Here is a 23,855-nt window from a genome sequence, read left to right as displayed (position 1 = left end):
ACCAGGGCCAGCTCTGAGTGGGAGCCCCGTCCAGTCTCCACTGGGAGCCACGGTCGCTGACAGCCGCTGCTGCCCACCCTGCCCGCCACCCTCAGAGCCCATGCTGTCCCCACATACTGTCCTGCTGCATTCTCTCCACAGCCTGTTGTTTTGCAGAGAGGGAAACTGAGGCTCAGAAAGGTAAAGTTAGCTTTTATAGGGGATCATCAGCTGGGATCCAGTTCGTTGGCCTCCAACCCCCCAACCTGGCCCTAAGGTGTCCCTCCCCCCAGAGGATGGAGCGGGACACACCTTCCTCTTGGTGATGCTGCGGAGGAGCTCGGCCTGGCTCCTGAGCAGCCCCTGGCCCGCCAGCTCCCGCTCCTCCTCCACTCGGCTCTCCCGCTCCAGCTGCTGAAACTCCAAGTCCTCGAACAGCTTTGTCTCCGTCTCCAGGGCCTCGGCCTCCTTGAACAACAGTGACAGAGGGGGTCAGGTGGTGCGCAGGATACGGCTCCGGGCCTGGAAGTCCAGGCCACAGAGGTGGGAGCTCTGAGGGCTGGCCCCAGGGAAATCGGGGAAGGGACCTGACCCCCCCCAACCCCCTTTCCTCTGCTTGGCTCTGCCCCTTGCTGGGAGCCTCAGCGCCTGGAGTAGCAGAAAGGAGAGAAGCACTCCCCCCCATCCTGCCCTGTCCCCTCCAGGCCACAGCACCGACCCTGGTGTCCGGCAGGTACTGCAGGGCCCAGGTGGTCCCGTCCCACTGCTCTCCTCTCTTCTGGGTGGGTGGCCCTCGGGGGCCAGGGAAGGGGGGCTGGTGAAACTGACCCTTCTCAGCTGCTCCTGTAACTGTTCCCGCACTGACTCGGGGCAGTTATCGACCTGCGTCTGGAGCTCGGCGTAGAGCGCCTGGCGGGCCTCCAGGTGCCTCCGTCCCGCGGCCAGCTCCGCCCTCTCCTGGTCGGCGGGAGGGGAGGGGAGGGCGGGCACAGGGGAGAAACAGAACACACACTCCTCAACTCCGGCCCGCGGGCTGTGCGGCCGTGGGGGGTGGGGGGTGCGGCCGGGGCAGGAGAGAGAGAGCCAGCAGGGAGGGGGTGGGGGAGCAGGAAGAAGCCAAGGAGGAGCTGAGGAGGGTAAGCCAGAGGAGAGAGGAAGAGAGGGGGGGAAGGCGCGTGGAAGAGGTGATGAGCGGGAGAGGCCAGGAGCTGCCGTGGGAGACGGGACACTCGCAGGTGCACGGGCCGCGTGAGACAGCCAGAGGAGCGGGTCTCAGGCAGAAATTTTGGTCTCTTGGAGTCCCCTGGACTAGAAACTGTTTGGGGGGGGGGGGTCCGAAGGAAAGCCCTCTGTTTTCTCTCCAAACCCGTCACAAACACCCAGCCTCGAGCTGCTGTTTCTCCCCCTGCCGCCGCCACCTGGAGACCAAAATTTCACCCTGGGGCAAAGGGTAGAGCCGGTGAGGGTTAAATCGTGACTCGCAGCGGGAGATGTTAAAGCTTGGGGCAGTGCAGGGCAGCGGGGACCCCAGCCCAACTCCCTGGGCCTCCCTCCCTCCCTCCTGCCCAAGGTGGATGTGGGGGGCTGGGGCACTGCATGCTGAACTCCAGCGGGATGAGGGTTGCAATTAGTTCGGCCGTCGCCATGGCAACAGGAGCCCCAGGAGTGGGTACAGAGAGGAGGTACATAGCTCTGTCTGGGGCGAGATGACACCTCTGAGGGCGAAGGGGGACGAGGGGTGGATCTGGTGAGTCACCCCTCCGAAGGACAGGCAGAGGAGAAACTATGATTACTGATTCCAAAACCAGAGTGGGGCCATGGGCTGGGGAGGAAAGCCGAGTGAACCCTCCCCACGGCCACTACCTCCTCCCCCTGCCCCCCCCAACCACCTCAAATAACTGGGTCCAGGAAGAAGGCAAAGTCCTAGACTCCAGTCGATGCCAGATCAGTGAGACATAAAGTTAGGCAGCTTCCCCCAGAAATGCTGAGCTTACATGAAGTAAGTCCCTCTGTGGGATCCTGCCCCGCCCTCCCAACCCACCCACCCTCCCACCCCCCATCTAGGGAGAGGAGGACCCAATCAGCCCAGTTCCTGGGGTCCAAGCAATTCCCCTTCCTTGGACTCAGCCTTTACAACACCCTATGTTCCAGATGGATCAGGGGTGGGAGAAGGGGAGAGGCCTACCCGTTCCTACCCTCTGGCTGGCGTATTTCAATTTGGGAAACCCCAGAGGGGGAAGCTAGGAAGGGCAGCCATGGTGTGGCACAGGGAACCTGTCCAAGCCCTCCACGGGCCACGTCACCCCAGCTGCACCTCCAGACCCTCGGCTGCTCCGGAAGGAAGAGAGGGAAGGGAGGCGGATGGCTGGCGGATAGCCAGCTTTTTCCCTGTTGTGTAGGAAACCACCCACAGTCTATGGAGGCAGTGCCCAGGGGCTCTTCCAAAGGGGGGCGCTCTTCAGGCTGAGGAGCTCTCAGCCAGGCATTTCCCCCAAGCTCTACCCCTCCTCCCAATGCACCACCAAGTCAAGTTGAGCTGTGCCCCTGTCCATTCCTTTCTGATCAAAACCCTGGAGTCCCACACCAAGAAAGGAAGGAGGCAGAATTAGGTGGGGAGAGGTCAAGGGCACAGCGGTGCCCCTGGAGTTAGTACAAAAGCAGGCGTGGCTCAGCCCTGCCTGGGTGGCACCGGCAGTTAGGGGCATGCGGAGAACCCAGGACAGTGATTAGAGGGGGCGTTAGTGCAGGCCCGATTGGTAAGCATGGAGTTAATTTTGGCACAGAATTTGGGAGTGTGGTTTTGGGGGCCAGAACCAAAGCTCCAAAAAAAAGGGGGGGGGGAGCGGTGTCAAAGAATTTTTAAGACTCTCAAAACTGGGATAGGAGGAAGATGCTCTCAAAAAATTCAAAAGGAAAATTAATTCTTGGAAAAAATACTGTCCAGTCCAGAAAGAGGTGGCCCCTCTCCACACTCGAGCTTCTGGCATGTGGTTGAGCATCTGGGGCCTGGGGGCAGGGCCGCTGTGGGACGGAGCGCCCCCTGCAGGCTGGCGCGGACTCTGACGGGGCAGGGGCGGGAGCCGGGACCACCTGGGACGGGAGGCTGCCGTTCCTGAAGGCTCTGGGGAAGCAGAGACGTGAGGGCCATCTCCCAGAGATCACATCCTGAGCACCCAAAGCATGCCCGGAGGGAAACGTTCTTTTGATGGAGGGACCCCATCCCGAACCACTTCCCAGCACCAGCCCCTCAGGCTGTGCTCACTGCCCCAGAAGTGGCTTTGACACTGCCTAGAAGGGCCACGAAGAACCGCGAATGGCAGGCGCCCAGAGGTAGCACAGAGACCCAGACAGAGGAGATCCCAGACCCCAGCCCAGCCCCTGACAGTGCCCTTCAAGCTGGTACCTTCCACAGAAGACAAGGTCCCCTGCCCCAGGCGACACAGGCACCACCAGGTCTGCAGGATGGCTGATGAGGGAAGGGGTAGGAGGCCTAGAGGAGGCACTGCCCCGCTCCCAGGCCGCCGGGAGCCAGCACCAGGCCAGGCCAGCTGTGCATTACCTTGTCCCTCTCCTTCTGGATGCCAGTCTCCAACGTCACCAACTTCTCCTGCAACTGGTCCATTGCTTTCTGCTCCTTCTGCAGCAGTGCTCGCTCAGCCTCCCTCTCCCCCTGCAGCAGTGCTCGCTCCATTTCGGCCTGGGGGCGACACCGAGGTCCCCAGCAAGGCCCGTCAGGGCGGGTGATCTCAGGCCACTCCGGAGGCCTTCATGTTGTGCAGGGAGGAGCGAGGCCCGGGCCCTCCTGGCTCACCTCTCGGGCCGACTCCTGCAGCTGCTGCTCCAGCTCCTTCACGCGGACCTTGAGCTCCTCCACACGCCCCAGCACCTGGGCCCGCTCCTCTTCCAGGGCCAGCACCTCTCCTTGGAGCTTCGTGCCAGGGGCATCTTCATGCTGGCGGGGAAGGAGGCCATCAGCTGTGGAAGCGTAGAGCTTCCCCCATCAGACTCCGGGAATGGAGCCCCATTCCTCAGGGCTCTTGGAAGGGGTATCTAGACTGAGAAAGGAAGCCAATTCCCCTCCCTGCAAGGGAAGCCACACCCGCTCAGGTAAAGGCAGCGGAGGTTCACCACTGAGGGCCAGGCCTGGAGGACGCCCCAAGGAAAGGCGGGTCAGAAAGCATCTCTGTAGCCTGGGAAATGCACCAGGACGGCCTCACTTCTACACCTCTCCTACCTAGTCTCTTCCCAAACCTGCCCCTTCGGTTACCTCCCACACACTGAGCCTTGGCCTCCACCATGGAGGCCTCCTCTGCCCCCCACTGCCCCCCAGTGGGTCGGACCCAGCCCCTCTCACCAGGTGCCCCTCGGCCCCACCTCCTGCTGGGTGCTCTCCCCCACCTCCTGCTGGGTGCTCTCCGTGCTGCTACACTCCTCCTTGAGGTTCTCCTCATCTGAGCGCTCCACACACTCCCACAGGCGCTGGGTGGCCCCTCCAGGCTCCTCGGTGTTCCTCCCAGTGGCCCCTGAAAGGCCTCGGGAGGGCCTCCGGCCTGCCAGCGCCAACGCTGCAGTGGCTTCCCCAATGCTGGGCAGCTCCCCAGCCTCAGGCCCCCCGTCGGCCCGGCTGTACTCAGCACACAGGTTCAGGATGGTCTCCAGGCGCTGGCGTTCCTGGGGACGGTGCACAGAGCAGGGCATGAGAGGGAGGGAAGGAGGAAGGTCGGGTCCTCGTGGAGCTGCAGCCAGGCTCAGCGAGCCATCAGAAGAGAGAACTAGGACCTAGGTTCTAGGGGCTCAGAAGGAAGTCAAGAGAGCCCCAAACCCAAGGCTGGAAGAAGCAAAGGTAAGGAGGGTGTCCCAGGAGCAGGGAGGAGGAACCAGGCTACTGTGCCACCTGCCCACGTGGCTGGCCCCTCCCATCTTCCTGTTTCCTTTCCCTCTTCGTTCTGTTCCGAGGGGGCTTCCTTGGGTACACGCAGCAACCCAAGCCAGGGAGCAGGCTAAGGACCACAAGGAGATGCTGACAGACACGCAGGTGCTTGGGCTGACTTGGATCCACAGCCATCTACACACACAAAGGTACACAGACACCCCCCCCACACACACACACCAGTCCTGACCCACAAGGACACAACACGTGCGTGCTCTGTGCATACACTCAGGCAGGCCCACACAGACACCAGCCCTGGCATGCACGGACACACGCCGGCACACACTCACGCCGATAAACACAGTCTAGCGTGCAGACAGGTGGGCACGGACCTAGACAGGGTGGGAAAACGGGCCCACAGGCAGCTGGGGAGCTCAGGTTCCCGCAACGCTGCGCTCAGCCTTTGTACAGCAGGCCGAACAGACCTGGGACACGGTCCTCCTCCTGCCCACCCCAGCCATAAGGCACTCAGGCAGCCCCCCACGTCTCACCAGCCAGGTGAGTTGCTGCCCGCCCTTGAGCACCCAGGCCCAGCCATGAGCGCTCCGAGTGCCTGGACCATCCACCCCCACCCCACAAACAGCCCCAGCCAGATACCTCTCCGGGGCCCATGGGGTCAAGGAGGGACCGTGCAATCACGCTCACGATCTGTGGCTCCCTCTCTCATCCACAGCACCAGAGTCGTGAAGCTCCACCCCCTCCAGGTGCCCACGGTCCTGCAGGGGACCTCAACCTCAGGGGTCCCCAGTGTGGCCGGGACCCCAGACACGTACCCAGCTTCTCTCCTGCTGCCTCCTCAGGTCCATGTCAAAAACAAAACCAGGAACAGAGGCTCAGCACCCGGGGAAGCTGGGCCAGTGCCCCGCCCCTGCCCCAGGACCCAGATAAGCAGCTGGCTGGAGGTGGGAAGGGCCAGGCGGGCGGCCTCCAAGATTTAAAGTGGCAGGTGGGACAGGTCAGGGCTAGCGATGAGGTGTGCCCTGCTGCCTGGGCGTGGGGAGGCTGGGGCCCTCACTCTGCTTTCCCAGATTCACTGCTCCCATTCCAGGCTGAGCCCCCAGGGCGGTCCAAGCACGCTCCTCCTGGCCAAGGCAACAACAGTGAAGACGAGATAGAGTGCCAGAAAACACTGGGATCCGGCCTCATTGCTCTGCTCTCTCCCCAGACAGGACACAAACACACTGGCCGGTGCCCTCACCTCACCCAAAGCGGTCCCAACCTCTTCTGAAAAGCCCTCCAGACAAACCTCATTTCTGGTTCTCCTCCTCAAACCAATCTCACAGTCGCTGGGCCCCCCAGCAACCCCGTGCTGCTCACAATCCATTCTCCTGTCCGTGTGTAGAGCCCCCATGAGCTCCCTGCGCTACCCACTATCCGGAGAATCCTGGCCCCCACCCAGCTCAGATGCGGCCTCCAGGACAGCTGCCCAGAGCCACACCCGGCCCCCAAATACAGCCACTTGCGCGCACGCCAATGCACACAATCACAGTCGCACAGGCCTGGGGTCGCCCTTCCCTGCCACCCACCCACCTTCCCAGATGATCCTGCCTGGGCCACGGTGAGCAGCTCCCACCCATTTGAAAAAAAAAAAAGAAGAAAGAAAGAAGGAAATTTTCTCAAGAAAAAGGGGCTTTTCTAAAAAAAAAAAATAAATAAAACAAAAAAACAAGCCTTGGAAAGACAGGAGATTGCAATTCCTGCTCTGCCAGAACTTGCTGTGTGACCTTGGACACACCTATTCCCCTCTCTGGGCCTCAGCCTTGTCATCACTAAGACCGGCTTCTCAGACTGAGAGGTGCAAGGCCTCACCAGAAATATGGTGCGTTTTCCTACAGCTTTGTCATAGGTCAATAACACAAAATTCAATTTATACATTAAAACAAATGCTATGTTATCAAAAAAGCAAAATTAACAAGAACTTAAAATAAAGACTTTGAGACTGCAAGCAAAGTTCATCATGGCACCAGACCCTGGAGCTACAGGTCACTAAGGTGCCCCCTGGAAGCAGAAAAGCGGGAGAAGCCCAGGCCCTTCCAAGCACCCCCCCCAACCCGGCCAGCTGGCCTGCCCGCGCCCTGGCAGAGACTCCGCTGTGGACAGTGGTGCCTCCGCGGCATCCGCTCACCAGCCTCTCCATCTCCTGCTCCCAGAGCCGTTCTTGGCGCTGGCGCCGGTGGTACTCCAGGAGGTCGTCCTCATTGTCACTGATCTCTGTGATGCTATTTTTCCGCTCCCGAGTGACAGGCACCCGCAAGTCCCCACTGGACAGCTTCCTCTGGGCACGGGGGCTCTGGCGGGGCGAAGCCCCTGTCAGAGAGCCCAGACTGTAGGCTGGGCTCAGCCTGCCACTGAAGCTGCCCTTACGGGGTGCCAGGGACTCCCCAAGCGTGGGTGAGGGGCTCCGTGTCCTCCGGCCCCGAGCCCCCAGGGTCAGTGAGAAGTCCTCTGGTGAGGCCCCGTGGGCGGCCCAGCGCCGGGGCCGGGGGCTGTCTGCTACTTCTCGGGGGAGCTTGGGATCTGGAGCCGTCCTGGTGGGCATGGGGGAGAGTACCCGTCGGGACAGAGAGGGGCTCAGCGGAGGGAGCTCTCGCATACTGTCTAGGCCGCGCCGGCCCAGGCGGGGACTCTCGGGAGGCTGCAGGGTGCGGGTGGCTGACCCGTCGGAAAAGGTTCGGCCCACCAGCTGGCGCGAGGGGCTCGTCGTCAACACCCGCTCGGTGCCCGGCAGCTCACGGAAAGGGCTGGGAGGGCGGTCCTGGAGTGTGCCAATCTTGTTTCGGGGAGCAGGGACTGGAGGCTGGAACTTGGGGCTGCCAGGAATGCTGGTGGGTTGGCTTCGGGCACCGGAAGCTGGGTACTCACTCAGGCTGATGGCCACCACGGGCAGCTGTCCTCCCAGCCGGGGGCTCTCGGTGGCTCTGCGGGCCTCCGCCAAGACAGTGGCTGCAGGGCTGTCTGTCAGCAGACCTCGGAGGCCAGGACTCGGAGGCCTCTCATGACCCCCCTTCCTGCCCAACCGGGGGCTCTCAGAGGCGCGGGCACCACTCGGCCGGGACTGTGGGGGCTGCAGGGCCAGATGGTAGCTGGAGGAACGGGCGGGAACCAGTGGGGGCATGGAAGGTGCAGGCTCCTGCCCGCTGGGTGAGTGGCTGGCGCAGCTTCCACTGCTGGCCGGTGAGGAGAGTGGAGAGAAGGCTGGAGAGGTGTTCTCATAGCTGGAGCCCACAGACATGGCACCAGGGCTGGTTGGGGGGGACAGCAAGTAGCGCCCACCATTAGCCATGGGCGACAGCGGGGAAGTCGCGGCAGGCTTCTTGCCAGCAGCTCCAGGCTCCTCTAGCACCAGTGAATCCATGATCTCCTGCAGGTCCTTCTCAATAGAGCTCACCAGCGAACTGTGGCTGGCACAGGCGGAGGGTCCCCGGGTTGCAGGCTGTGCGGCGTGGTTCCCATTCACCAGGCTTTCGGACTCTGCTGTGAGAAATGCAAAGATGCCTCAGACCCTCGTCTTCAACTCTGGGGAGCTACAGGTGCACAAGAATGCGGGCGCTCTCCGACCTTCTCCTAGCAGGGGCCAGAGGAGCCAGGTGATCTGGGTGCTTCTCTGCCCCTGACCTGCTGGGCAGCCTTAGATCACCTGCCCTAAGTTCCCCTCTCTATAGAGGAAGGGGATGGGGGCTGTTCTGCCGGCTCCGACGTTTCCTGACTCACAGCAGGGTTGCTAACAATGCTGGGCACTCCTAGGGCTGCTGGTGGTGGGCTCACCCCGAGAGGAGGGTCCTCCCTGCCTTGGCTTCCCCAGCCTCCCAACCCTCTCCTTCAGGAAGGGCAGGCGGACATTCTGTAAAGGGGCTGGGGGCATGCTGTGGAGCTGGCCAGAAGTCTGGGGTGGGGGGATCCAGTCTAATAGGACAGGAGGGCCTCCCAGCTCAGCAGCGGAACCCAGGGAAAAACACAAACCCAACCTTCGGCGCAGGGCTGGAGGCGTGCCCCACACCCCTCTGTGCAGTCGGAGGGGAAGCCAGGCTGGCCTGCAGATCAGTGCCTCCAATTATCAGCCCATTAAGCCACGCCAGCAGGAGCCTGCCTTTGCCCCGCCCCAGGCCTCGCCAACCAACCAGAAGCCCCTAGAACCGCTGCCCGGAAAGTGGGAGTGGCAGGACAAGGCGAGGGTGAGAGCCCGGTAAAGCCAGCCACGGTGTGGGCTGGGAACCCAGGCTCCCAAGGGGCTCACCGGACAGCCACAGGTGACACAGGTGGACACCCGTCCCATTACCACACTGACACTTGCCATCCCACAGCCCTCTGAATGCCCGTGCAGAGTTTGGGGGCTGGGCTCACTGCTGGCCTCCTGGTCTCCACCCAGCCCCACCCCCCAGGCAGCTGGGTTCAGGGGCGCTGGTCCCCTGCAACAGGCACCAAGTCTCCTCTGAGCTTTGGCAATTCACACACCATCTGCAGCCGGTCAGCTGGGCAATCAGCTGGCTTGGTCTGGGGGAGGGGTAGGGCCCACAGACCTAATCACCAGCAGGTGGGACCCACCAGCACCTGCACCGGTTCTACCTAAGGCTTCCCTCCTCCCCCTAAGGCCACCGTCAAGGGTGAGGTTCCCAGTGGTGACACAAAAGACGCCTAGTGGTTAGGGTCCCAGACACTGAGGTGGCATCTTCCGGGGCAGTGGGGCTGGCAGAGCCCTCTGTCCCTTTGGGCACATGATTCCCCAATCCCAGCCAAGCAGCACTTCTTGGATCTCTCCCAGTAGCCAGACAGCCTGGCATCCTCCTCCCGCGGCCCAATGGCAGGTGGCAGCAAGCCTAGATCGTGGGTATTGTCCTGCCCTGACACCACAAGCACGGCTGGAAGGGGCAGGGAGGAGGACAGTCCAGGAGTACCGCCAACCCAACCCCCGGCCCCAACTGGGCGTCTACCTGAGCCAGGACTGTAGGGGGGCCCTGGGGCCCGGCCCCCTGCCGGAATCATGCTCTTCATCCACTTGGCTTCGGCTGGGTGGTTAAAGCGGAGGAAGGTGGACTGGCCCAGGCACAACATACAGCCTACAGAGAGAGCAAATGCTGAGAAGGGCAGACAGGGCTGAGGCAGCGTCACCCCGAAGCACTAGCGGGCTCCGGAGAGCCCCGCCCCCCCGCACTGTGCGTGCCACAGTGGCAGTGTGGAAAGAGCACTGGTGTGTGAGTCCCACGTCCTAACTCTCGTTGCTAGTGGTGAGATCTTCGGGCGAAGTCACTTCCCCTTGGAGTCCGGTTCTCTCGGTAGAGAAACGAGGACAGAACCACGGACCTTGCAGAGTTAGTAAGACAATGTCTGAGATGGCGTCCTGGGATCGGAGGTTCTTCAGAGAACACAGTCGCCCATGTCCCCCCTAAGCTGTACCAATGATCCATCCATCTGCCCCTTGGGCGGAAAAGTCAGTCTGAGAGGCAGCAATTTCCAGGATCAAAAAAAGCTCTGAGACAGGGGACAGGGAAAACCCATGAATCAGTTAGATGCCCCCCAGAGAAACCAGAATTTGCTTCCTGGCTCCCACTCCTTATCACCCTCCTTATCATTGCGTGGCCTAGGGAGAGCCATCACCCTCTTTCTCTCGGACAAAGCACGCTCTGGCCTGACGTCTTCCCGCTCCTTGGTCTTCTCTGGAATCCAGCCAAGCCGAGGGCCAATGGGCCCTGCCTCAGCCAAGCACATTCCCAGGCAGCAGACACAAGCCCAGTCCTGCCCAGTAAGTGTGACTCCATGGAGAGGGGAGGGTGTGTGGGCGCCAAAAATGTAGCCAGGGGCACCAAGAGTGTGCACAGCAGCAGGTGTGCCCACGGGCACCTGAGCCTGGCTCACGGCACTCCTTCTCCTGGACAAGCCACAGGATTCCTGCAAAAGATGCTGTGTTGGGAGACACCAGTGGCCAGGGCCCTCTACAACCACCCTCTCAGCTTGTCCACACCCATGCCCCCAGCCTATTGACCCAATCTGGAGCCACTTGGCACCCCCGAAGCTTCATGCCAGTCCGAGCTAAGACTGGCAGGGAAGTCTACATTCCTGGACGCTGAGACAGTTCAGCTCAGGCAAGCCACAAGGGCAAGGGGCATCCAGGCCACATGGATACCGTGGCAGGCCCCCCACTGAGAAGCTCAGAAGCCCGCCCACGCTGGTGGGGAAGGGGCTAGCCAGCTGAGCAGTCCCTAGCACATAACCGGAGTGGGCAAAGCCACCCACTGCTCCGGCACGCCCAGAGGCTCTCCCAAGCGGTGGGCACCAACAATTCTAGAGACTGATGGGTGGTCAGGCGAGAGGGGAGCCTACCCCACCAAGCCACCAATCAGAGGAGCTGATTCCAGAGTAATCATAACCGGAATAAATAATAGCCAACCCCACTTACACCTAATTACAACCACAGCTGTTTCAGAACAAGTCCTGCTGGCCCCTCCCCCTCCTTTCAGCCCTTTAACAAGCTAATTAATAACGAGTTCGCAGGGTCTAGACAGACCCACTCAATTCTAGATTGATGGTGAGAAGGGGTGGGAAGGGGTGGGGTGGGGTAGGGTGGGGGAGGATATGGGAGCCTCATCACACAGCCCAGTCTGGACAGAGGTGTGGAGCCTGAGTGGATTCCAGCCCATCCTGCCAGGCCCACCCAAGGAGGCAGTGGGCACCCAGGGACCCTCAGCCCTGGCTTCTACAGCTGAGAGCTCCCTGCCCCCTCTTCTGCCCCTCAGCCTCCTGCACTGAGGGGGTGTGGCCTGGCTGCCTCTAGGCTATAAATAGGTGATGCCAGGCAGCAGAGCTGGATCTGTATTAATAGAGTGGGCAGGAGGGCAACAGGCCTCAGAGCAGCTCCCTCCTGCCCAAATTAACTTTCTATTTGAACTCAGGGGCCCCAGGCATGGCCCCAACTCTGGTCCATCCTGCCCCAAGGGCCTGCCTAGCCTGTTTCTGGGAGGAAACCTCCTTGGGTCCACTCCTGCCCGGCACCTCCAAGGGTCAGCCACTCAGGGAACCCCAAGAACCTCTCCTCCCCGTTAAAGTTGTGGTCCGAGCCCCCATCCCCAAAGGGCCCAGCTGTGTGTGTGCAGGTGGGTGGGTGAGAAGCTGCACATCTGGTGGGGGGGGGGGGTGGAAACCAGGGCAAAGGGGAGGGCGGATCCTATCTCTGAGAGACACGGAGGGGAAACACCACACACGAACACACTCTCCTACAAGCTCGCACATATACCCGCTGCCAGAAACACCCAGAGAGGCATACAGGCTCCCGCACTCGCGGGCTGACAGGCACAGCTCAGCTGCCACACAAACGGAACGGACCGGCCAAAGGGAGGCTGGGGTGCGGGGAGATGCGAGGAAGGGCCCCCGCCCTTCCATCAGAGACCCCTCTGGGCCCAGCACCGGCTTTCCCCGTCCCCATCAGGACCCCTCTGCCCCTTCCGGAGGCGGGTCCATGGAGGGGACTTCCGAGCGCGGAGGGAAGGCGAGGTCTGGCCGGCCGAGGGGTGGCCCCGAGCCCAGACCTCCCACTCACATGTGCAGGGCACACATGCCATCGAGTCTCACAGCCCCCCCCCGGCTCCCCAAGGTGAGCCAGACCCCCCCACACACCCGCGGTCGAGTCCCCCCACCGCAGCCCGCAGACGCCCCTCACAGGCCCCCGCCCCAGCCCCTCGGCGCCCGCTTCCCGGGAGCGGCGGCCGGGCGGGCGGAGCACTCACCGGCGAGCCCGGACCTCCGCAGCGCCGGCCCCCGCTAGCTCGGGCCCTCGGGGCTCCCCGCCCGCCCCGGGCCTGCGAGGGGGCGGGCCGACCTCCCGCGCCGCGGGCCCCGGGCTCGGAGCAGCCAGCCGCCAGGCAGCCAGCAGCCGCCAGGGCCCGGGGAGGGGCGGGCCGGCCACCGGCGGGGGAAGGGAGCCAGGGAGGGAGGGACAAAGGAGAGGAGGAGGGGAAGAGGAAGTGATGGAGGAGAGGAGAGGGGAGCGGGATGGAGAGGGCGGGGCGGGAGGGTGCGGGTGGCCAGCGGCCCGGGGACTCCGAGGCGGTGGGTGCGGGAGCAGAAGTGAGACCGGGAGGACAGGTGCGGGGGAGGTGACGGAAGGAAAGGTAAGAGGTAAGTGGAGGCCGGAGGGCGAAGCGTCGTCGGGAGGCAGGAGTGAGGAGAAGCAGGGTCTCCCTGAGAGCCCTCTGTGGCTGGCCTCCCAAAAGACCTGGGAAGGGGCCAGCTCCGCTGGCTGGTCACCTGGGGCCAATCACACCCTCTGGCCTCAGATCCCTTACCTACCCATGAGGAGGTTGTCCTCATTGACAGCAAAGGTTAAGCTCTGACATTCCATGGCTCCCGGGGCTCCAGCTAGGTCACTAGGATCAGCTCCTGCCCTCCCTGTGCCACTGTGACAAGGTCACTCCTGGGCTGGGAGTTCAGGCCCAGGCTGGGCAGCACTGAGCCTCCCTCCCGTTTCCATCCTAAACACCTCCTCTTCTGCCCCTGCTCCCACATTCCCAGCAGCTCAGCTCACCTCCAGGCTGGACCAAGGTGCTATCCCTTCCCAGCCAGCCTGCTCCCCTGGGGCTCCAGAATCAAACCTCACCTCCTCCCAACCCCTACCACCAGTCGTGCTAGTCTGCTGGAAGAGCTCTCCCACCCCAGTGAGGCACCCTCCCACCTGGAAAACACAGTGCCATCTGCTTCTGGACACCTCTGGACAGCTCATTGTCTTCCAGAGACCTACCCTCTGGACACCAGAACCTTAAGGGACACACTTTCTCAGACGTACTCTATATGCTCAGAGCTCCCACGCCTCACACACACCAACACACGGACACCACATCTTGGCTGTGCACACTGACACACACAAACACACTGTCTCTGACACGTGCTTATTCTCACCCCCATAATACCCCTCTTGGTTACACACTCATTCAGGCACAGACATCCTTCCACTCAGTCCCTGGAGAGACTCTGGAATCAAAAGCCAACCTCCTTAGAGAAAAAAATCATTTCTCCACCCTTGCTAAACACCTACCCACATTGCCATACTCCACACACGCTCACGTACACATGTATCTCACTCTCCTGAAGGAAAATGGGAGAACCATGTAGGGTTAAATGCAAAATAGGGGGAGGCTTTAACCAAAAAAAAAAAAAAAAAAAAAAAAATCTGCTCAGGAAGAATGATTCATCGGTCTGGAAACTGTGACAGCCAGCTGGACAGACCCAGACAGACACGGAGGATACCCGCCAGTGAGAAATAGGGCAGGAGGCAGGCACAAAGAAGGGAGCAGCTAGGAGTCTTTTTGCTTTTTCTCTCCTTCTTTTGATCCTTATCTTTTAGCAGAGCACAGTTGGAAGCTTCACTCCCATTTCACAGAAGGAATAACTGAGAATTGGGTAGGAGAGGAAGAGGCTCAGTGTCCTGGATCCCAGAGGGAGCCGGCTGGATTACTCAGGAAACCCAGCTCCCCGACCACATTCCAGGGAGCTCCCCCGCTTCTGGCCTTCACACAAGACCCTACCCACCAATGAAGGGCTTAGGGAGTGAAGGAGACGTGGAGACTAGGCTGGCAGGGAATGCTGGGAGTGGACAGGGACCTACTGTCTAGACAGCCTGGGCCCTGAGCCGTGTGGCTTTCTGGGTCCTCCCCTGATCCGTCCCCTCCCAGAGCTTTCATGTGGTCTGGCGCTGTGGTCCCAGGGTGGGGCAACCTCAGCCCGGTTGAGATTCCTTCTTGGTTGAGATTCCTTCTTATTTTCTCGCTCACATTCCCATTTCCAGCTCTTGCTCCATAAAGAAGAGGGCAGCACGAGGTATGCCAGAAAACCGGGGTAGGGAGGTGGAATCGGGCTTGTCCTTGCTTCCCTCCCGTCATGCTGCAGTGTCCATGGCTTTAGTGAGAGCCAAAGGCCAGCTTCTGCTTTCTGCCTGCCCCCCCCACCCCCAGGCCCAGGCAAGGTCCTGCTGGAAGAGCCTGTCACCGCCATCTCTACTCCTCCTGACATGTGCCTATCCAAGTTGCCTCTGGCTGGCACAATGCCCAGAATGACGCACCTATGGACGGCCTGGCCCAGCTGGAATGGGCTCCTTGTTCTTTGTAGGGTAGCCCTCTGTTTTCAAAGAGGAGGGTCCTCCTATGCGCCTGGGTTGGGGAACGAGACAGGGAACCCGATCCTGCTGTACATATGCCCACAGACAGGCACGGGGCCAGCAAGTTCTCAGATCCACCTGGAACTACGTACATGGACACTCTGGTACCCTCCGTCCCGAGTTCACCCCCGTCCCCCACTGATCCATAAACACAAGGAGAGGCACAAACAGCGATACACAAGCCCTGAATCACAAACACATCCGGAGATATATAAACACACTCCAGTTACACAGACACACAGAGATAGCACACGTACACACCCCCCACCACCCAGTTTCCAGGGAAACGCACTCCCAAGAATGTCCGGAGTGGGGCCAGGCAGGGCTGGGCTTGGTGCCTTGCTCCAGAGATGAGACAAGGAAAGCCTCAGCTCCCGGGAGCCCAGGGGAGGGGGAGTGCTAGGGAGAAGAACACCCGTTCCTTTGTGCCTCTGCCTACCCCTCCCGGGGCTGCCAAGCTCCTGAGACAGGCAAGCCCAGACAAGGAGGCTGTGGGAGTGGGAGGGAGCAAAAGGGAAGGGGGTTTAGGGTCAGAAGAGAGTGGGAGGGTACATACTTGACAGGGTGGAACCTTGGCTGGGGAAGAGTTAGGGGTCACCGGGGCCACAGGAAATGCCTAAGAATTCCATCTTGACCCAGGAGCTCCCTCTTCTCAGGGAGCTAGAGGATGCTCTGGGCAGACTGCCCAAGAGGGCCCTTCAGAGCATCCGTTCCTGCACCCTGCTCACAACACACATGTGCGTGCCCACGAATGCCAGGGATCTGGGGCTGGGGGAGTGAGCTCCGGGCTCTCTCTCCAGCCTCCTTTGAACTCTGTCCCTCCCTCTCCCTGTTGCTGGACCAGCTCACTTCCACACACCCAATCTCCAGGAAGATGTTCTCTGGGAGGCTGAAAGGGACTGTCAGGAGCCAGATGGCATCACAGCCAAAGCCCCAGTTTGTGGGGATCCCTCCCCTCAGCTGGAGGTGGAGAACTCGAGGCCCTAGAAGAGGCAAGGGCCTGCCACTGCTGCTGGGGGACCTGGGTCCCTGAAGCCACGTGGCCCCCTCACACTCCCAAGGGCAGGAAGAAAGGAGTAGGGCAAGTTTGGGTTTCCTGGGTGAGCTGTGAAGGGAGCAGCGTCTAAAGAGAGCTTAAGGGCTATGAACAGAAGGACAGAGGGAAACAAAGGAAGGAGGGGGATTTCCACTGCCGAGGAGATTTCAGCCAGTAAGACAACGGGCGGGACATTAGTCCTCCCGCACAGAGTCAGGCTTGGCCCACAGCTCCCATCCTCACGTCAACGCCACCTCTGCCCCCCACCCCAGGCCTGCTTTTCCCACTCCTTTAATGTGACAATTCGTTGTATAAATGGATGCCCAGGGCAGACACACCCGGTCTGTCAAAGCACCACCTGGGCTGACCCCTGAACTGCCCAGTCACAAGAACAAGGAGCCCGGTTTTCAGAGCTACCTGACACAACAGAGTGGCCTGTGGCTTTGGGGAACAGGGTGCTAACCGTATTCATGACCCCAGAGCTACTGCGGATGCTGTTTTAACGGAGCGGCCATGTCCTCGGATCTCACCTTTGCTCCATCCCCATCCGGAGGGAGCGGCCTCCTTCCCCACCTCCCCGCCTCTTTTCAGAGTGACCCCCTCTTGGCATCATGAAACAACCCCATGGTTGTCCTGTCGTTCCAACTGCCCTCCCTTAACCATCTCACTAATGACCTGACAGAGCACCACTCTGCCTGCCCTTTGAATGAGGTCACCAGGACGTCTCCCCTCCCCGCCAAGAAGTGACCGGAGAAGAAAAGCAGGCTGAAGACAAATCGGGATCCTAGAGGAGTTGGGGGTGTTCTTGAGGCACATGGAGAGGCCCCTGAGCCTCCCACTGGCTCTGTGTTACCATGGCAACCGCCACAGCAGGCTCGCACCCCCCCAACGCCCCTAGCCCAGGCTTTTCAACAGAGACCATTGCCTCCGCCTCCCGCTTGGGGGCAGCACACCTTACCCTGAGTGAGCCGGGTGGGCTGCCGGACAGGGAGCCCATCGATACTGCAGACGTTGCCACAAGGGTGGAGGGTGAGGGTGCCCCGCACGTTCTCGATGTAGCAGTGCTCTGGGGCCAGCCCGGGACCCTGCAGGGAGATGTCCCTGGCTGCGGAGCCAATCACCGTCTTCCCTGAAGACAGAGGGCAAACTGAGTCCCAGGCTGGGCCAGGAGGGTGGCCAAGGAGACAGAAGCCCACCTCCTCCTGCACAAAGGATTGCTGCCTGCCACCGGCCACCCTTTTGGGGACCCTTTGGTGGTGTCCCCCTTTGGTGGAGAAGGTCAGTGGGAGAAGCTCTGGGCAGGCAGAGAAAACTGGCTCACAGATGGGGGGACCCAGAGGACACAGAGCAGCCAGGCTCTACCGACAGAGAAGGGGAACTTCTTTCCTGCAGACCTTCCGTTAGTCCCTCCACCTCCTCATCCCCAAGTCCTCTTCCTCCTTCATCCTGCTCTCCTGCTCCCCATCTCTTCCCCCCCACTTCTGCACCTGCACCCCTTGCTCTCCCTGGCTTCCCTCCGTGCTAAGGCTCTCCCCCTGGCAGAGCCCCTGGGACTGGTATTTGGAGAATGTGGGGAATGTAGAATCACCCAGGCAACAAGTGCAGCCAGGGGAGAAGCGAGGAGGCCAAGGAGGCCAGGCAGAAGCCAGCAGGGGAAGGGGGCCGAGCCAGGGCCTTATCTCAGGAGGTCGTTCCCCCCACCTCCCAGCCCTCCATGCTCCACAGGTAGCTGCTCCCACGCCAGGCATAGGCCTGGTATGGGGCCCCTTCCTTCTTGGCCACACTGGTTGCTAAGAGCAATGGGCTCTCCTGTTTCAGCACTCTCCTCCTTGTTTCTAAACTAATCTTTAATCCCAGTCATGGAGCCAGATGATCTACCAAGGGGGCCAGGCAGTCCAGGGAGGCCAGGACAAGGGGGGCAAGCTGTTGGCGCGGCCTCGCATCTGGGGGAGGCGATCGAGGCTGACAAAGGGCAGAAGGGCCCCCGCGCGCGCCTGGGATCCAGGGCAGAAATGTCTTTAAGGACCAAGGGGTGGCGGAGTGGAGGGGCTGCACCCCCAGACTTACCTTCCTCCAGAGGCAGAAGGGTGATGGCTGTGCTGAGCCGCCCACTGCCCAGGCTCACCAGATGTGGTTTGTCCGTCTGCACTTTCAGCCCCTTGCCTGTCTCAATCAAGTCCAAGGGCCCCTTCTGCAGGGGGTGGGGGTGAGGGATGAGCAGCATGAGACCCTTCAGGCCAGAACCCGAGCCCCCGAACCCCATTACACCAGCACTCCCTCCGGCACCTGCCCTCTCCGAAGGGCTCTGAGGGTGTCGAAAGGCTCAGCCCCAAATCGTGCATGGAGCATTATTACACTAAATTGAAATGAGATCTGAATCTAGGCCACTAACTTGTCCCACTGGATTTCTCAAGCGTTGGCTTAACTGCCCCCTTTGTCTATTAAGACACAAAAAAGGAGAAAGTGAGAGGAGCAGGTGGGTGCTGGAGAGGAGAAGGGGCTGCTGCAGAGGAGGGCCAATGCAGACTTGTCCCTGTAGACTTGTCCGTGGCCATCCCCTTGGCCACTGCTTGCCTCCGGGAAACTGAATCACAGTGGAGGACAGAGCCTGGGATCCAGGAGAGAGACACAGCCCAGGGTCAGTCTGTAAACCGGCTCCTGACTTCTAAAGGGTATATTCTGGGTGAACCAATTAACCTGATTCAGATAAAGCCTCAGCTGTTAATAGGCTTGGGACCTGGGGAAGGGTGGAGAGGAGCTGCTGCTCTCATCCCTGGGCTGTGGCCACGGCTGGGGCCACGGCTGGGGAGAGGAGCCAAACCCACCCTCTCCAACAGCCCTCTTGCCCCTTGGCCTTGACCTGCTCACCTTTACCATTGCTTGGGTCTTGCATCCAGGGCCTCCCTGGTTCCTGTTAAGAGCGTCCATGGTCCTGGGGCTCCACGGCTCCTGGGGACACAGCAGAAGGCAGGTGTTGGCAGGGAGGCCAGGTGGGGGGGGGGGAATAGGGTCTGCGGCCAGCGGTGGTGGTACCTGTCACCCTCATTCCCTGCAGGCTCATGCAGAAGAAAAAGTGGAGGGAGCTCAGAGGCAGACACCCAGCACACCAGTCCTCACCCTTGCCACCATAAGCCAAGACCCCTAGAGGCCCTGCCTGTATGTCTATGCTTTCTTGCCTCAGAAATCCAGGAGCTAGGCTTCCGCGGCAGAGGACGCTCAGACATCTGGAGCCAGAGGTAAGGTGGGGAAAATCTACCTCAGTAAGGGAATCCAGGGTCCAAGAACTCCCCGGGGGACACGGGTAGCCAGAGACACCCCCCCTAGGTGGGTGATATTGCTGAGGCACTCCCTTCCCCAAACCCTCTCCTGCCTTTCCCTTTGTCTCTTTTCCCCCAGGGGTCCCCACAGGGTGTCTGCTTAAAGGAGACACCACAGGAAGAACTCAGCCATTCCTGCCTTCTGTATGTCTCAACTCCTACACCTTCTCTTCCCCAAAAAGCAGTCTCGCCCCCAGACAATCAGCGAAAAACCCCTCAGTGGTGACTAATAACAGGAGTACAGTTTTCTAGGTTCTTCATCTGATCTGGTGTGGTAGGAAGCTTAGGTCTTTAGAACCGAGGGTAAAGTAGATTCGGGTAAAGTAGATTCGAGAGCCAGAACTGAAGCTCTTTCCACGCATCCCTTTCTCTCTTCCTCACGGTTTTGGTACCTTTGGGTACGAACGTGGGCCCGTCCCTTGATCATCTTGTTAAGGTGACAAGTTTCCCATTCGATGTGGACATGGGGTTGGGGATGACTGAGAGAGAGTGGCTCCAGGTGGGAGGGAGACCCAGGAAGGCAGGGTTTCCCTCCACTTTCTCTTCCAACCCTCGACCATGGCCTAGTGACTTAGGAAGTGGGGGCAGGAGCCAGCATTCCAAGGAGTGCCTGACCCCCCTGGCCCTGGGGCCCAAGGACCTCAGCCTTAGAGAGTTACTAATTTTACCCTCCCAGCTTCCACCCTTCCGGACCTGGACGACATCATGTCCGTCACCATGTCCACCCAAGCTGGCGGAAGAAAAACCGGAATTGGGCCTGGGGCCCACCCCAGCTCCGCCGGGGAAGAGGGAAGGCAAAGGCGGTTAACCTACACCGAGTTCCAAGCCGGCCTGGCGCCTACCCAGGAGATCTGGCTGTGGGGAAGAATTTCCAGGGTTAGAGCCTGCCTGCTGTCCTGTTTCCTTACACTCAGGGGAAGCCCTCAGCATTCTCCGAGGAAAGGGACGTGAGAGAGTGGGTTGGGAATAGGGAGTTTACTAAAAGAGGAGTAAGAAAAGAAAACAAAACAAAACAAAAATAATGGGGGAAGAAACAGCATCACCATTTAGTGGAAAGAGATTTAGGCTGGGATGCAATAGCCTTAAATTCTCACCCTGACTTTATTATTTATTAGCTGCGGAATCTTGGACAAGTTACTTAAATTCTCTGAGTGTCAAGTCATTCTTTATAAAAGTGGAATAGTGACTTTTTCACAAAAGATTGTCTGGATTAGTGCTTGCCTGTGGCTAAGGGTAGATGGAGAGTGACTATAAATGGGCACAAGATTTCTTTTTGGGGTGAGGGAATTGTTCTCAAACAAAACTGTAAATATACTCTAAAAAATCACTGAATGTGCACTTTAATTAAGTGAATTTTATGATATATATGTTATACCTCAATAAAACTGTTTTTAAATTTTTTTAAAGATTTTATTTGTTTATTTGACAGACAGAGATTACAAGTAGGCAGAAAGGCAGGCAGAGAGAGAGAGAAACCAGCTCCCCGCTGAGCAGAGAGCCCCATGCAGGACTCAATCCCAGGACCCTGAGATCATGACCTAAGCCAAAGGCAGAGGCTTAACCCACAGAGAAACCCAGGCGCCCTATTTTTTTTAAAGATTTTATTTACTTGAGAGAGAGAGCAAGTGAAAGCACAAGTGGGGTGTGGAGGAGGGAAAGGGAGAAGCAGACTCTCCACCAAGCCGGGAGCCCAAGGCAGGGCTTGATCCCGGAATGGGAGGATCACAACCCCAGCAGAAGGCAGACACCTAACTAACGGAGCCACCCAGGTGCCCCAATAAAACTGTTTCTTTTCTTTTCTTTAAGATTGGAGAGTCAGCTCTTATATTAAATGACACTGTGTGAAGCACAAAGCTCCGTAAACATGCCGGTTATGAGTATGGGTTTCAAGATCTAGAACAAGTCCCTTCACCCTTTTCTATCAAGTTCGTCACCATTACCCTGTTCATTTATTTACGCCAAAGAATTTCAAGCGGAGATAAAGATTGTAAAAAAAAATAAGGTTGATGGGGAACAAGACTGATGCGAGGAGAGGAGGAAATAATAATGTGAAGGAGAGGGGGAGACCAGGAGGGAGGTGTGAGGAGAGACGGAGAAGATCCGGAAAGATGTAGAAATCAGCATGTTGGAGGCCGTGGCCCCAGCTCAGAAACCTACCCCAGGTGAAGCGCAAAGCTACACCAGACCGACGCGTCCGGGTCGCACAAAGGGGCTGTCCCGCGGCCACCTGGGGGCGCGCTCTCGTCGGACCCCACCCGGGGCCGGGATGGCGAAGCGGCGCTGCGCCCGGGCGCCCTCAGCGGCCAACCCGCTTCCGTGGACAGGGCTACCCACCACCCCCGGCAGTAATTACCCACTCGGAGCGCCCCGCCCCGCCCCGCTGCCAAAAAAAGGCCCCTGCGGCGCAAGGCTGGCTCCCGGGAAGGAGGGATGCGAGGGAGGCGCCGCGGTCAGCCCCGGCTCTCTGGAGCCCTCCCGCACCTCCTGGGGACAGGGCGGCAGAGGCCTGGGAGCCGGGAGCCGCCGTGCAACAAGGGGGGACCCCGTGGCGGGCGAGGCCGGGGCTCCCGCGGGTGACCCCGCCAAGGCCCGGGCCCTCCGGCCTCCTCGCCCGGCGGGGACGCGTGGGCACCGAGGACACGCGGGATCTGCCCGTCCCCAGACCTCTCGGCCTAGTAGGTGTCCAGAGTCACCGCTTGAGGTCTTGGCACCCTAACTAGGGTGAAGGTAGGCCCGAGCAAGGGCCAAAAAGGTCTGTAACCAACAGGCGCTGGAGGAAGTCCAGGCTCCAAATCGGGCCCCAGGCGAGTCCCCGAGCGGTGCCTTGCTCCTGCGCACCCCGGAGTCCCCCGGGGCCGCTCCAGGCCTCACCTGTGGCCGGTGGGGCCAGCCAGACCCTCGCCCCAGGCGTCGCATGGCGGTGGCCGGAGGCCTGCGTGGCCGAGCTGGGACCCTCTCCGCCCGCCGCCGCCTTCGCTTTCCCGACGCACATCCGCCCTCAAGGAAGGGCGGCTGGCAGGGAAGGAGTCGGGACAGGAAGGAAACTGAGGCTGGGAGCCCGGAGGGCGGGGGCCGGGGAAGGGCGTGGAAGGGGGGATATGAGGGCTCAGCGGCGGGACCAGGTGGGTAAGGGGAAACGCAGGGATGGAGGGGCGGGATGGAAGACGGAGACTGAGGGATTGAGAGAAAATGAGAGCTGGGGAGATTGTCAGGAGGGGAAGAAGGTGGGGAAACTCTCCGCGGGACTCCGAGCTGGTGGAGACGGAGGGACAGCGAGGCGGAGGGCCTGGGGGACAGAGAAGGGGATGGAGAGACTGAGAACACGGAGGTCGTCGAGTAAAGGGGACGATGGCCAGGGGCAGCCCTAGAAGGTACAGAGGGCAGTGGAGGTGGAAATGGAGGGACGGGGAGCCAGGGGAAGGGAGGAGCAAGGGGGCTGAGGGCAGCCGCGGCCCTGAAGTTGGGGCGGGACCGCAGGTGAGCGGCAGAGGCTCCAGGGGGCAGAGCCAGGGAGAGGCGGGAGTGTAGAGTGGGGCTCCGGTTCTCCTGGGGGAGAGGAGGGGGTGCTGGCGAGAGCCCCTCTCCGAGGTTGCGGGCGGGGTGGGACTGCCGCCGGGGCGCGGCTCCTCGCTGGCCGGGAGCCTGTGCTGCCCAGGGCCGCCAGGTGGGACAAGGCCGCAGTGTTGGGTCGCCCCGCCCGCCGCGCACGCGGGACAAGCGGCCTTTCTTTGGCCGGGCGGGGAGAAGGAGCCGCTTGTTTACGCGGCCGGGGAAGGGGGCGGCCGCTCAGACACCGCCCGCTCCCCGCGGGGCAGCTGCGGGAAGGGGGGCCCGAGGGTGCACAGGAGGTGCGAGTGTGAGCGGCAGGGTGTGCGGACGGGAACTGCGTGAGCGCGGCGGGCCTCGGGTGTGAGCGCCGGCTTCGCGGTGCCGAAAGCGCAGCGCGTGCGGACTGCGGGCGGAGGTCCCGGCGTGCGGGAGGCTGCCCCACGCGCGACGGCGGCTGAGACCAGGGCTGCGCGCGCGGCCGGCGGGCGCGCGCGTGGGTGACACGGAGTGGGGCGCGCGGTGCATGTCGGCTGCGTGGGATGCCTGACGTGGTGGGGAGCTTGTATTTGTGTGCGAGCGGTCCGATGAGTCAGCCCGGGAGACTCCGGGACGGTTGAGCTAACGGGACCAGAATGCAGCCCCGCCCCGGCTCCCTGGGTACCCCGCCGGGCCAGGCCCCCGCTCATCCCAGCACCCGCGGAAGCGTCTGCTGGAGCCTCGGCAACCCCGCGCCGGGCAGCCCCTCCCCGGCCCCGACACCCCCAGCCCCTAGTCCCCCGCCGCCGGCCCGCCGGTACTTCCCCATCCCAGAGGAACCCGGATGGCTGGCTCAGCCCCCGCCTCGGGGAACTCCGTTAGGGATACGAATCCGGACCCTACGGGCGTGGCAAGAGCCTGGGGCTTCCC

General features: G+C 61.0%; 1 protein-coding gene and 1 long non-coding RNA gene across 24 annotated transcripts in view; one reads left to right on the top strand and one right to left on the bottom strand.

Moving 5' to 3' along the window:
* Positions 1-23,855, bottom strand: part of PHLDB1 (pleckstrin homology like domain family B member 1) — a 45,512-nt gene that overhangs the window by 20,349 nt on the left and 1,308 nt on the right. For 10 of the 23 annotated variants that reach the window (XM_059182494.1, XM_059182460.1, XM_059182428.1 and 7 more), the window contains 10 exons: positions 18,952-19,032; positions 18,151-18,274; positions 17,042-17,212; positions 9,838-9,963; positions 7,035-8,383; positions 4,354-4,650; positions 3,791-3,931; positions 3,539-3,676; positions 808-936; positions 292-447 (listed from right to left, as the gene is read on the bottom strand). In XM_059182494.1, coding sequence (XP_059038477.1) covers positions 292-447; positions 808-936; positions 3,539-3,676; positions 3,791-3,931; positions 4,354-4,650; positions 7,035-8,383; positions 9,838-9,963; positions 17,042-17,212; positions 18,151-18,274; positions 18,952-19,032 — 2,712 coding nt within the window. Of the gene's footprint in view, positions 1-291; positions 448-807; positions 937-3,538; positions 3,677-3,790; positions 3,932-4,353; positions 4,651-5,682; positions 6,412-7,034; positions 8,384-9,837; positions 9,964-12,624; positions 12,748-17,041; positions 17,213-18,150; positions 18,275-18,951; positions 19,033-22,271; positions 22,687-23,855 lie in introns of those variants that run through there. The other 13 variants (XM_059182503.1, XM_059182513.1, XM_059182524.1 and 10 more) reach the window with 8 other exon arrangements.
* On the top strand, positions 12,912-20,806 carry LOC131836799 (uncharacterized). The gene is made up of 3 exons (XR_009355797.1): positions 12,912-13,015; positions 19,139-19,319; positions 20,077-20,806. It is a non-coding gene; the product is annotated as an uncharacterized LOC131836799 (long non-coding RNA).

The sequence above is a fragment of the Mustela lutreola genome, chromosome 1, assembly GCF_030435805.1.
Source record: "Mustela lutreola isolate mMusLut2 chromosome 1, mMusLut2.pri, whole genome shotgun sequence".
Classification (NCBI taxonomy): domain Eukaryota; kingdom Metazoa; phylum Chordata; class Mammalia; order Carnivora; family Mustelidae; genus Mustela; species Mustela lutreola.
This window is presented reverse-complemented; position numbering and strand designations above follow the sequence as displayed.